This window comes from Bos indicus x Bos taurus, chromosome 15, assembly GCF_003369695.1.
Source record: "Bos indicus x Bos taurus breed Angus x Brahman F1 hybrid chromosome 15, Bos_hybrid_MaternalHap_v2.0, whole genome shotgun sequence".
In the NCBI taxonomy this organism is placed as follows: Eukaryota; Metazoa; Chordata; class Mammalia; order Artiodactyla; family Bovidae; genus Bos; species Bos indicus x Bos taurus.
Window position 1 is genome coordinate 56845259 of NC_040090.1, and position 12730 is coordinate 56857988.

The window sequence follows — 12730 nt, forward strand, 5'->3', positions numbered from 1 at the left end:
TCTAGTTTGGCCAGAAAAACAGAAGCCACTCAGTTTTTCAAGTGTGAAAGACTATATTGTAGAAAATTAAAGGTTGATAAAACTGTTGGAAGGGCTGAAGGAGTGACCATCTCAATTAGTTCTAGAAGGAGTGATTCTCAAAAACTCACCTGTAAGTGGTTACAAATGGGAAAGTGAAAGTTGCTCAGTTGTGTCCGACTCTTTGTGATCCCATGGACTATACAGTCCATGGAATTCTTTAGGCCAGAATACTGGAGTGGGTACCTTTTCCCTTATCCAGGGGATCTTCCCAACCCAGGGATCAAACCCAGGTCTCCTGCATTGCAGGTGGATTCATTACCAGCTGAGCCACAAGGGAAGCCCAAGAATACTGGAGAGGGTAGCCTATCCCTTCTCCAGCGGATATTCCCGACCCAGGAATCAAACTGGGGTCTTCTGCATTGCAGGTGGATTCTTTACCAACTGAGCTATCAGGGAAGCCCCTACAAATGGGAAGCTCACCTAACTATCTTAGTTTGCAAAGCCAATGAGAGTGATTCTTAAGAAAGTCACCCAGGGGGCTATCCTGGTGATCCAGTGGTTAAGAATCTGTCTGCCAATGCAGGAAACACAGGATCGATCCCTGTTCTGGGAACTAAGATGCCTCAAGCCTGTTCGTCACAAATACTGAGCTTGGGCACCTTGGAACCCATAATCTGCAACAAGAGAAGACGCTGCCTTAGAGAAACCCGAGCACCGCAACTAGAGAGCAGCCCCTACTCGCTGTTACTAGAGAAAGCCTGTACACAGCAACAAAGGGCCCATGAGCTGCAACAAAGGCTCAGCACAGCTATAAATAAACAAATAAACAAAAAAATTTTTAAAAAGAAGAAAAAGTCATCTGGAAGCTGCTTTAAACTCCAAGTCTGGCTGTGTATCTGCCTGCAACAACCAGTGAAGAATAATGGTCTCTACCCTTGCATCTTACACTGGTGACTCTTATCTAGGCCCACAGAGAGAAGGGAATTCTGGGAAATGTGGTTCCAGGTGTCTCCTCTGCACCACATAAAAGACCTTGGAAACAGTGGTGATGATGATGATTCAGACAATCAAGTGTATACTTTATAGCTTCAGTCAGTTCAATCGCTCTGTTGTGTCCAACTCTTTGTCACCCCATAGACTACAGCATGCCAGCCTTCCCTGTCCATCACCAACTCCCAGAGCTTGCTCAGACACATTTCCATTGAGTTGGTGATGCCATCCAACCATCTCATCCTCTGTCATCCGCTTCTCCTCCTGCCTTCAATCTTTCCCAGCATCAGGGTCTTTTTCAATGAGTCCGTTCTTCATATCAGGTGGCCAAAGTACTGGAGCTTCAGCTTCAGCATCAGTCCTTTCAGGGAATATTCAGGACTGATCTCCTTTAGGATGGACTGGTTGGGACTCCTTGCAGTCCAAGGGACTCTCAAGAGTCTTCTCCAACACCATAGTTCAAAAGCATCAATTCTTTGGTGCTCAGCTTTCTTTATGGCCCAACTCTCACGTCCATACATGGCTACTGGAAAAACCATAGCTTTGACTAAATGGACCTTTGTCAGCAAAGTAATGTCTCAGCTTTTTAATATGTTATCTAGGTTGGTCATAGCTTTTCTTCCAGGGAGCAAGCATCTTTTGCTTTCTTTCATGGCTGCAGTCACCATCTGTAGTGATTTTGGAGCCTCCAAAAATAAAGTCTGACACTGTTTCCACTGTTTCCCCATCTATTTCCCATGAAGTGATAGGACCAGATGCCATGATCTTCGTTTTCTGAATGTTGGGCTTTAAGCCAACTTTTTCACTCTCCTCTTTCACTTTCATCAAAAGGCTCTTTAGTTCCTCTTCACTTTCTGCCATAAGTGTGGTGTCATCTGCATATCAAGGTTATTGATATTTCTCCCAGCAATCTTGATTCCAGCTTGTGCTTCTTCCAGTCCAGCGTTTCTCATGATGTACTCTGCATATAAGTTAAATAAGCAGGATGACAATATACAGCCTTGACAAACTCCTTTTCCTATTTGGAACCAGTCTGTTGTTCCATGTCCAGTTCTAACTGTTGCTTCCAGACCTGCATACAGGTTTCTCAAGAGGCAGGTCAGGTGGTCTGGTATTCCCATCTCTTTCAGAATGTTCCACAGTTTATTGTGATCCACACGGTCAAAGGCTTTGGCATAGTCAATAAAGCAGAAATAGATGTTTTTCTGGAACTGTCTTGCTTTTTCCATGATCCAGCGGATGTTGACAATTTGGTCTCTGGTTCCCCTGCCTTTTCTAAAACCAGCTTGAACATCGGGAAGTTCATGGTTCACGTATTGCTGAAGCCTGGCTTGGAGAATTTTGAGCATTACTTTACTAGCATGTGAGATGAGTGCAATTGTGCGGTAGTTTGAACATCCTTTGGCATGGCCTTTCTTTAGGATTGGAATGAAAGCTGACCTTTTCCAGTCCTGTGGCCACTGCTGAGTTTTCCAAATTTGCTGGCATATTGAATGCAGCACTTTCACAGCATCATCTTTCAGGATCTGAAAGAGCTCAACTTTAATTCCAACACCTCCACTTGCTTTGTTCGTAGTGATGCTTTCTAAGGCCCACTTGACTTCACATTCCAGGATGTCTGGCTCTAGGTGAGTGATCACACCATCATGAATATCTCGGTCGTGAAGATCTTTTTTGTGCCGTTCTTATGTGTATTCTTGCCACCTCTTCTTAATATCTTCTCCTTCTGTTAGATCCATACCATTTCTTTCCTTTATTGAGCCCATCTTTGCATGAAATGTTCCCTAGGTATCTCTAATTTTCTTAAAGAGATCTCTAGTCTTTCCCATTCTATTGTTTTCCTCTATTTCTTTGCATTAATCACTGAAGAAGGCTTTCTTATCTCTTCTTGCTATTCTTTGGAACTCTGCATTCAGATGCTTATATCTTTCCTTTTCTCCTTTCTTTTCACTTTTCTTCTTTTCACAGCTATTTGTAAGGCCTCCTCAGACAGCCATTTTACTTTTTTGCATTTCTTCTTCTTGGGGATGGCCTTGATCCCTGTCTCCTATACAATGTCACGAACCTCTGTCCATAGTTCATCAGGCACTCTGTCTATCAGATCTAGTTCCTTAAATCTATTTCTCACTTCTACTGTATAATCATAAGGGATTTGATTTAGGTCATACCTGAATGGTGTAGTGGTTTTCCCTACTTTCTTCAATTTAAGTCTAAATTTGGCAATAAGGACTTCATTATCTGAGTTACAGTCAGTTCTTGGTCTTGTTTTTGCTGACTGTATAGAGCTTCTTCATCTTTGGCTGCAAAAGAATATAATCAATCTGATTTCGGTGTTGACCATCTGGTGATGTCCATGTGTAAAGTCTTCTCTTGTGTTGTTGGAAGAGAGTGTTTGCTATGACCAGTGCGTTCTCTTGGCAAAACTCTATTAGCCTTTGCCCTGCTTCATTGTGTATTCCAAGGCCAAATTTGCCTGTTACTTCAGGTGTTTCTTGACTTCCTACTTTTGCATTCCAGTCCCCTATAATGAAAAGGACATCTTTTTTGGGTGTTAGTTCTAAAAGGTCTTGTAGGTCTTCATAGAACCGTTCAACTTCAGCTTCTTCAGCGTTACTGGTTGGGGCATAGGCTTGGATTACCGTAATACTGAATGGTTTGCCTTGGAAACGAACAGAGATCATTCTGTCGTTTTTGAGGTTGCATCCAAATACTGCATTTCGGACTCTTTTGTTGATCATGATGGCTACTCCATTTCTTCTAAGGGATTCCTGCCCACAGTAGTAGATATAATGGTCATCTGAGTTAAATTCACCCATTCCAGTCCATTTTAGTTCGCTGATTCCTAGAATGTTGGCGTTCACTCTTGCCATCTCCTGTTTGACCACTTCCAATTTGCCTTGATTCGTGGATGTAACACTCCAGATTCCTATGCAATGTTGCTTTTTACAGCATCGGACCTTGTTTCTATCACAAGTCACATCCACAACTGGGTATTGTTTTTGCTTTGGCTCTATCCCTTCATTCTTTTTGGAGTTATGTCTGCACTGATCTCCAGTAGCATATTGGGCACTTACTGACTTGGGAAGTTCGTCTTTCAGTATCCTATCATTTTGCCTTTTCATACTGTTCATGGGGTTCTCAAGGCAAGAATACTGAAGTGGTTTGCCATTCCCTTCTCCAGTGGTCCACATTCAATTTTGAACCAGTCTGTTGTTCTATGTCTGGTTCTAACTGTTGCTTCTTGACCTGCATACAGATTTCTTAGGAGGCAGGAAAGGTGGTCTGGTATTACCATCTCTTTAAGAATTTTCCACAGTTTGTTGTGATCCACAGTCAAAGGCTTTGGCATAGTGAATGAAGCAGATGTTTTTCTGGAATTGTCTTGCTTTTTCTATGCTCCAGTGGATTGTAGCAATTTGATCTCTGGTTCCTCTGCCTTTTCTAAATCCAGTGAAATCTGGAAGTTCACGATTCACATACTGTTGAAGCCTCGCTTGGAGAATTTTCAATATTACTTTGCTAGTGTGTGAGATGAGTGCAATTGTGCGGTAGTTTGAACATTCTTTAGCATTGCCTTTCTATGGGATTGGAATGAAAACTGACCTTTTCCAGTCCTGTGGTCACTGCTGCATTTTCCAAATTTGGTGGCATATTTTTTACAGCATTTTTACAGCATCATATTTTAGGATTTGAAATAGCTCAGCTGGAATTTCATCAGGATCTTTTTTTGTATAGTTCTTTTGTGTATTCTTGCCACCTTTTATAGCATAGCCTCAGCAAAAAGCACTAGACTACCAGAAAGGATTTTTAAAAAATATTGTGGTAATTGGCACATAGACACTGCCATATGTAAAATAGATAACTAATAAAAACCTAGTGTATAGCACAAGGAACTCTACTCGATACTCTGTGATGACCTATATGGGAATAAAATCTAAAGAAGAGTGGTGTATGTGTGTTAATTTCTCCCTCCCCCAGTCCCTGATAACCTCTGATCTACTTTCTGTCTCTGAGTTTGGCTATTCTAGGCACCATGTATAAGTGGGATCACACAAGATTTGTCCTTTTGTCTGGCTTGTTTCACTTAGCATAGTGTTGTCAAGATCCATCCATTTTTGTAGCATGTACCAGAATTCATTCTCTTTTAAGGCTAAATAATATTCCCTTGTATACATGTATATAGCATATTTTGTTTAACTATTCCTGTTCATCTGTTGAATGGACACAAGTTATGCAGTCATCTACCTACTTGCCCAAGAACCTGGGAAACACCTGGATTCCTTCCTCTCCACCTCTTTCATCCAACCAGTCAGCAGGTACTGTCAGTTCACTACTTCAGTTCCTTCAAATATATTATCTCCTACCAATCCTCACTGCCATGCCTGAGTTCAGAGGGTTCATCATCTCTCAGGTTACTCAAAACAGCCTCTAAACAGTCTCCATGCCTTCTGTCCTCCAGGTTTCCAGAGTGATCTTTCCATCACGTAACCTTTAGTGACCGCTTGCACAAGGCCCTTTATAACCAGCTCCTGGTCTCCTTACCCTTTCTGCCCCATCCCGTGCTGTCCTGAGCTATCAGGGATAAACACCTGGGTTTCAATTCTGGCTGCACCTTTTTCTAGGTGATGATGGGCACTCATTTAATATCACTAAACCCTAGCTCCTTAATCAATTGAATAAATGAATTCAATCACCCAGTTTTATGTATTATGTGATGTGCCAAACATAAGAGGAGGACATGGAGATGAATTGGACAAAATCCCTGTACTCAGAGAAATCCCATATATGTCGACAAATCATTGCACTGCAGGATAGTAAGTGCTATGCTGCTGCTACTGCTGCAAAGTCGCTTCAGTCGTGTCCGACTCTGTGCGGCCCCATAGATGGCAGCCCACCAGGCTCCCCCGTCCCTGGGATTCTCCAAGCAAGAACACTGGAGTGGGTTGCCGTTTCCTTCTCCAAGTAAGTGCTATACTCCAGGAATATACAAAATGTTCTATGGTTAGTATGGAATTGTCCGTCTCCAGAGATGGGTGAGGGCAGAAGAGGGCATTTAGAGTGATATTGGAGCTGTGCGGCAGAACCTACTCTTGTCTTCCTGAAAGCATTTTTCTCTTCTTCCTGAATAATACAACTCTTTCCCAGCTGGAAATACAGCCGTCCAGAATAAAGACTACATTTCCCATTCTCCTTTTCAGCTAAGTATAGCCACGTGACTATGTTCTGACCAATGGGGTGTCAATAAAAGTGGTAAGAACAATTTCTGGGATGTGTCTTTAAAGGGAGGGAACATGTCCTTCCTGCTGGCTGGGAGGTAGACTTGTTGGCTGGAGCTGAAGCAGCTGAAACTTGGACATGAGCTTTTGTTGAAGATGATAATGCAACAAGACAGAAGGAGGCTTAGTTGGTCTATGTTTCACATGAGAGACAAATAGAAATCCATTTTGTTTAAACTATTCATTTTCTCCTTTTTTTGGTCATTTGCAGCTGAGCTTAACTAATACAAACTAAGTGAAAAAAATGAATATAAGTTCACCAAGGGATATTTCAAACAGAAGGAATGGCAGGTGCAAATGCTTAGTGTCCTAAAAGAGGTGGCATGCTCAGGGAATGCCAAGGGTTTGTGTGGCAGAAGAAAAGGCTGGGTTGGGAACAGCCACAGCAGAGTAGACTGAATAGGTAGGACTGTGGCAGGGAGACCTGCTGGGGGCTACGAATATGGTCCAGGTGAGAGGGGAGTGGGGCAGTGGTGGAAATGGAGGAGAGGAGATCAATTCAAGATACATTCACAGGGCTTCTCCAGTGGCTCAGTGGTAAAGAATCTGCCTGCCAATGCAGTAGACGGGTTTGAACCCTGGTCCGAGAGGATCCCAAATGCTGCAGAGCAGCTGAAGTTTGTGCACCCCAGCAAGAGAATCCACCGCAATGAGAAGCTCATGCACCACAACCAAAGAGTAGCCCCTGCTTGCTGCAATTAGAGAAAAGCCAGCACACAGCAACAAAGACCCAGCACAACCATAAACAGATAAAAAAAAAAAAGATACATTTAGAAGCAAAAGTCAGGAGTTTATGAATGTATGTGTTTAAGTACACGGAGGGGGCATTCACCAGAGGAAGTCTGGGCTTTTTGGCTTCTCTTCCTCAGAGGCCCTGTAGGTAGGGTTCAGTCTTTCCCCATAGGGAGAATCCTCTTCTTGCTCCCATTCTTTGGGCCCAGTGTCCCCTGGCCCAGATGCCTCTCACTACATCTAACTCCCCCAGCTTGTTTCAGGATTATTTCATAAAGTGGGAGATGGGTGGGTCTTCAAGCCTACTGACGCTGGCTCTTCCCAGGCTGTCTGAGTAGCTCCTGGTAGGGCTGCTCAGTTTCAGGCTGGCAGCTAGACACTGTCCCTGTCTGTTTGGGGACAGAGTGCTTCTGGGCAGTTGAGTAAGAGCAGGGCCCTCAGCAACAAACAGGCTTGTCTCTATCGGTGGGCCAGCCAGCAGGTCTGCAGGAAGGCTGGAGGTAGTGGGTTTACGGGGAACTTTCGTGAGGAATTCAGGCCCACTCCTTGTAAAACTTTCCAGGAAGCATTTTTCTACTGGGGAAGGACCCAGATACTAGGGCACTTCTTAACCCCCTGCTGCTGCTGCTAAGTCACTTCAGTCATGCCTGACTCTGTGCAGCCCCATAGACGGCAGCCCACCACGCTCCTCTGTCCCTGGGATTCTCCAGGCAAGAATACTGGAGTGGGTTGCCATTTCCTTCTCCAATGCATGAGAGTGAGAAGTAAAAGTGAAGTCACTCAGTCATGTCCGACTCTTTGAGACCCCATGGACTGTAGCCTACCAGGCTCCTCCGTCCATGGGACTTTCCAGGCAAGAGTACTGGAGTGGGTGCCATTGCCTTCTCCTCTTAACTCCCTAGGTGCCAGAAAAGGGAGGTAAGCATGGGGAGGCAGCTGAGGTCATCCCTCTTTGAACCTCCACGTGGTATTTACTCAGAGTGATTGTTGCCAGAGGCCCAGGCCCTGGACTATAAAGCGGAATGTCTGCTCTCTGTGCCCAGAACTGAGCAGGTGAGCAGCCGGGGCAGAGGGATGTGGGTCGGCTTCCTAAGGGAGGAGATTGAGCAGAGCTGGGGGTGGGGACTAAGAACTAAGGACCTCCTCTTGGAGCACTGTGGCAGAATTTCTTATTCCCTCCACCCCCAACCTCAGTTTTCCCAACGGTGAAATGGGGGCAGGAATAAGTGAGCAGGGGAATGGGGGCAGAAGTGGCTGACGGAGCTGCTCCTGGGGTCTGGGGGCAGTGGATGGGAGGGAAATTTTACTAAGCAGTTTGAGCTCCACACTCCATATGATCTGATGAGATGAAAAAGGAGCATCCCACCCCATCCCAGGAAGATATCCCTTCCCTTGCAGCCACGTTCAACTAGGTCAGTCCTTTTGAGCCCTGACAGCTTGTGCTCCCTACGCCCCAGGGAAGGGTTAACAGATTTGGGGGCAGGGCCCCCCGGGGCAAGTCCCCTGGGAGGTGTCCCTTCTTTGCTTCTTCAGTTGCATCAGGCCTCCAGTCGCCTTTCTTCTCAGAGAACATCATGGCAAGCGTGGCTGCAGTTCTGACCTGGGCTCTGGCCCTCCTCTCACGTGAGTCTCCAACACTGACTTCTCCATGGAGGTGTGGGTGGACTGTTCTTCCTGGAGGTGTGGGTGGACTGAGGGGTTCCTGAGGGAGGAAACCCAGCCCCTGTTCACCTCCTCTTCACAGTGCTTTCACCCACGGAGGCACGGAGAGGCTTCTGGGACTACTTCAGCCAGAGCAGCGGGGACAAAGGCAAGGTGGAGCAGCAGCAGAAGCTGGCAAGGGAGCCCACGTGAGTGGCCAGGGCAAGGGCTGCAGGAGAAGGGAGAAGACACCAGAGGGTGGGATGGCTGCTGCTGCCCGCTTCCTCCACCTCCCAGTACTCCCTGGGAAAAGACCATGCTTGCTGAGTCGCTTCAGTCATCTCTCTTTGCGACCCTATGGACCATAGCCCACCAGGCTCTTCTGTCCATGGGATTCTCCAGGAGAGGGTTACCGTGCCCTCTTCCAGGGGATCTTCCCCATCCAGGGATCGAACCTGCGTGTTTTACATCTACAGTGGCAGGCGGGTTCTTTACCGCTAGCGCCACCTGGGAAGAAACAGAGCGGTGCTAGTTCTGCCGGCTATCCTGGCGGTCCTGGGCTGTTTGGCACCCTCTGCCGGCAGCCGCCTCTGATTTCTCTATATCTGCTGCCTTCATGCCCGCTGGAACGTGGGGCCAAGGAGCAGAGGAGGGGACTCCCGGTTGCAGCTTCCAGAACGAAAAGAATATGTGGGAGTCCAGGTGCCTCTGTGCACAAGGAATTGAGCAGTGTTGATTTGGATGTGTGCTGTTCAGATCATTGTTGATCTTTGCCACATTTGTAATGCCTGCCTTAGGAGTCGCCGTTGGCTTGGGACCACCGCCCTGCATTCCCCAGAGGATCAGTGAGCGATGTCTTTGGAGCAGAGGTGAGCGGGCTAGCAGACTGATGGCTCGATTGTCTGTCCTCTCCCCCAGGAGCCTGAAAGAAAGACTTGAGCCAGACCTCAGCGATATGGACAAGTTCCTGGAAAAGCTGGGCCCTCTGAACGGGCAGGGGAGGGAGCTTCCCAGGCTCCCACGCGACCCGGTGGGCATGTGGCAGCAGCTGCAGGAGGAGCTGGAGGAGGTGCGGGCGCGTCTGGAGCCCTACATGGCGGAGGTGCACGAGCGCGTGGGCTGGAACCTGGAGGGGCTGCGGCGGCAGCTGCAGCCCTACACGGTGGAGCTGATGGAGCAGGTGGCCCTGCGCGTGCACGAGCTGCAGGAGCAGTTGCGTGTGGTCGGAGAGGGCACCAAGGCCCAGTTGCTGGGGGGCGTGGACGAGGCGCGGGGCCTGCTGCAGGAGCTGCAGAACCGCGTGGCGCACCACACCGGCCGCGTCAAGGCGCTCTTCCACCCCTACGCCGAGCGCCTGGTGTCCGGCATTGGGCATCACGTGCAGGAGCTGCACCGCAGCGTGGCGCCGCACGCCATCGCCAGCCCCGCGCGCCTCAGCCGCTGCGTGCAGATGCTCTCCCGCAAGCTCACGCTCAAGGCCAAGGCCCTGCACGAGCGCATCCAGCAGAACCTAGACCAGCTGCGCGAGGAGCTCAGCGCCTTTGCTGGCGCCCGTGGTGACGATGCGGAGGAAGCGGCTCAACTGGATCCCCAGGTGCTGTCCCAGGAGGTGCGCCAACGACTCCAGGCTTTCCGCCAGGACACCTTCCGGCAGATTGCCGCCTTCACTCACGCCATTGACCGAGAGACTGAGCAGGTCCAGCAGCAGCTGGCGCCGCCTCCGCCAGGCCACAGTGCCTTTGCCCCGGAGTTCCTCCAAGCCGACAGAGGCAAGGCCCGGGGCGAGCTGCAGGCCCGCTTCGATGACCTGTGGGAAGACATCAACTACAGCCTTCGCGACCATAGTCCGGGCCATCGGGGAGAGCCCTGAGTGTCTACTTGTCCACGCGCTCTGGGGAGCCCGCGATCTGAGCCTCTAACAAGATGCTATGTGCATGTCAGGGGCCATTCGGGCAGAGGGTGGAGGGTCCTGCACAGGATAGCTGAGGCCAACCAAAGGGCTGTCATCCTAGGCCTCAGGGCCTCCTGCAATTCCCCCATCCCGATGCATTACATTCACCAGGCTTTGCAAATCCGGCTTCCCGTGCTCATTTGGGAATCCTCCTGAGTTGCTCCATTCTGCGGTCGCGAGAGAGGGCAGGAAAGAGATACTCTATGTAGGAGCTCATGAACTGTAAGCCTGTTGCCATGGTGCTGAAGGCCTGTGTCCCTTTATCCCAGGGTCTGGTTCTGATCACTTCTGGCCACCTGGTGGCCACGACTACAGCTGGTCCACAGAGAGAACTCTTTTCTCCCCAGCGTTGTCATGACAGCTTCTGCTGGAGGAAGAGAAGGGAGGAAGAGAAGATGATAAGGGGAACCTGTGATGGTGTGTGTGTGTGTGTGTGTATCTCTGCTGGCTGATGCTGGTGGGGCCAAATGGTGTGGGTTGTGATGGGAGGGAGGTGAGCCTAGCCTGGATTTCCTGATATAACACTACATCTAAACAGTCCACTGAGCCCTCCAAATTATGGGGACTTCTTAAACTCTCTGGGGAGCCTACTGTGTGCCCTCCCCATCTCTGGCCCCTCCCTCCTGACTTCCAGGTGGAAGTCTAGACTTCTGACACAAGTGAAATAGATGCTTATTATGATGGAAGCTTATTTGCCTGGTGTGACTCTCATTTGGACTGTGTCTGAAAGCAGTGGCCTCACCATTATCACCAAAGCACCCCATCGCCCCCTCCAGTCCCTCGCTGCACTTTCTCATTGACCCCTCCCAGTCCGGTTCTGTTGGAGGGCTGCCGCTCTGCCTGGGCTGACAGCTATTTGTGCCTGGGCTAGAGACCCTTTGGGCTTCCCAGGTGACGCTAGTGGTAAAGAACCTGCCTGTCAGTGCAGAAGACTCGAGAGACGTGGGTTCGATTCCTGGGTCAGGAAGGTCCCTTGGAGAAGGAAACAGCAACCCGCTCCAGTATTCTTGCCTGGGAAATCCCATGGACAGAGGAACCGGGCAAGTTACAGTCCTTGGTCACAGAGAGTCAGACGCAACTGAGCACACTAGAGACCCTTCCTTTGCACCTGCATGGTTCACCCATTATCGCAGGACAGTGTGCATAAAATACAGGCTCCTGAGGTGGCCTGTCTTTGTTGTCCCTGCTGTTCCTGATTTTGAATGGCCTCTTTTTTGACAATGTCTCTTTTTGTGACTGACAATCTTCTCAACTGACAACCCTCAAAATCTTACATCCCCTCACCTCCACCATTCCCTATGTACAGATTCACCACTTGGGAGCAACCCAGCTCCTTATAGCTCCCTGGGAAATCGAGAGAGGGTGAAGTGGAAGGAAGAGGAGAGGGCGAGCACACACAGTCCTGTACCCTTGGGACGTCCTGGGCAGCATTCTTCCAGCTCAGCCTGCCTGGCACAGGGTTCTCACCACCACACTCCCTCACAGCATGAACCCCACCTCAGTCTGGCCTCATAAGCCTGCAGATTGGACCTCTCCCATGACACCCTCGATTTAGCAACTGAACTGGGGGAAACGTGTCCAGGGAAAGTTTACCCCCCAAAGAAACCAGGCTGTTGGGAAACCAGGAGGGGTGAGTCAGCTGAGGTCCAATGTGGTGGGGATGACCGGGCAGGAGTATTTGAGGCTGGAATTTGGGCAGGGGTTTACCTGGATAGAAATAGGGAGTGAGAAGAACAGATAGGGAGAGAGTGATCAAGGGACTAAGGAAGGGTGATCTAGAGCTGATGCAGCATGTGGCCCAAAGGTGGATCCAAGCAAATCCAGGTCTGAGTGCACCTCCTCGGGGATACCTATGGATGGCCAGGCCCCTGTGGTAAAGGCTCTTGTAGTTAGACTTGTGGACAAATAGTTAGAACCTTGTGCTACGGAGCTATTGCAAAGGATCAATAAAACTGCCCAGGGTCTGAGAGGACGCCCTGGGGGCAGTGACGCCGGAATTGAGGTGGAGGCAAAGCCTGGACCCAGCAGGCTTCACAAGTCAGGACCGAATAATCCGGCAACTGGAAACCAGGCCAGATACGTCACCGAGAGGAGTCCGAGGCCTCTTTAAGAAGGGGCG

General features: G+C 49.1%; 1 protein-coding gene across 1 annotated transcript; it reads left to right on the forward strand.

Moving 5' to 3' along the window:
* The first annotated feature begins 7932 nt into the window (after nucleotides 1-7932).
* APOA5 (apolipoprotein A5) lies at nucleotides 7933-11302 on the forward strand. Its single transcript, XM_027563657.1, has 3 exons — nucleotides 7933-8642; nucleotides 8764-8869; nucleotides 9579-11302. The coding sequence occupies exons 1-3, from the start codon at nucleotides 8594-8596 to the stop codon at nucleotides 10528-10530; spliced, it is 1107 nt and encodes a 368-aa protein (XP_027419458.1). The 5' UTR covers nucleotides 7933-8593; the 3' UTR covers nucleotides 10531-11302.
* The last annotated feature ends 1428 nt before the right edge of the window (nucleotides 11303-12730 follow it).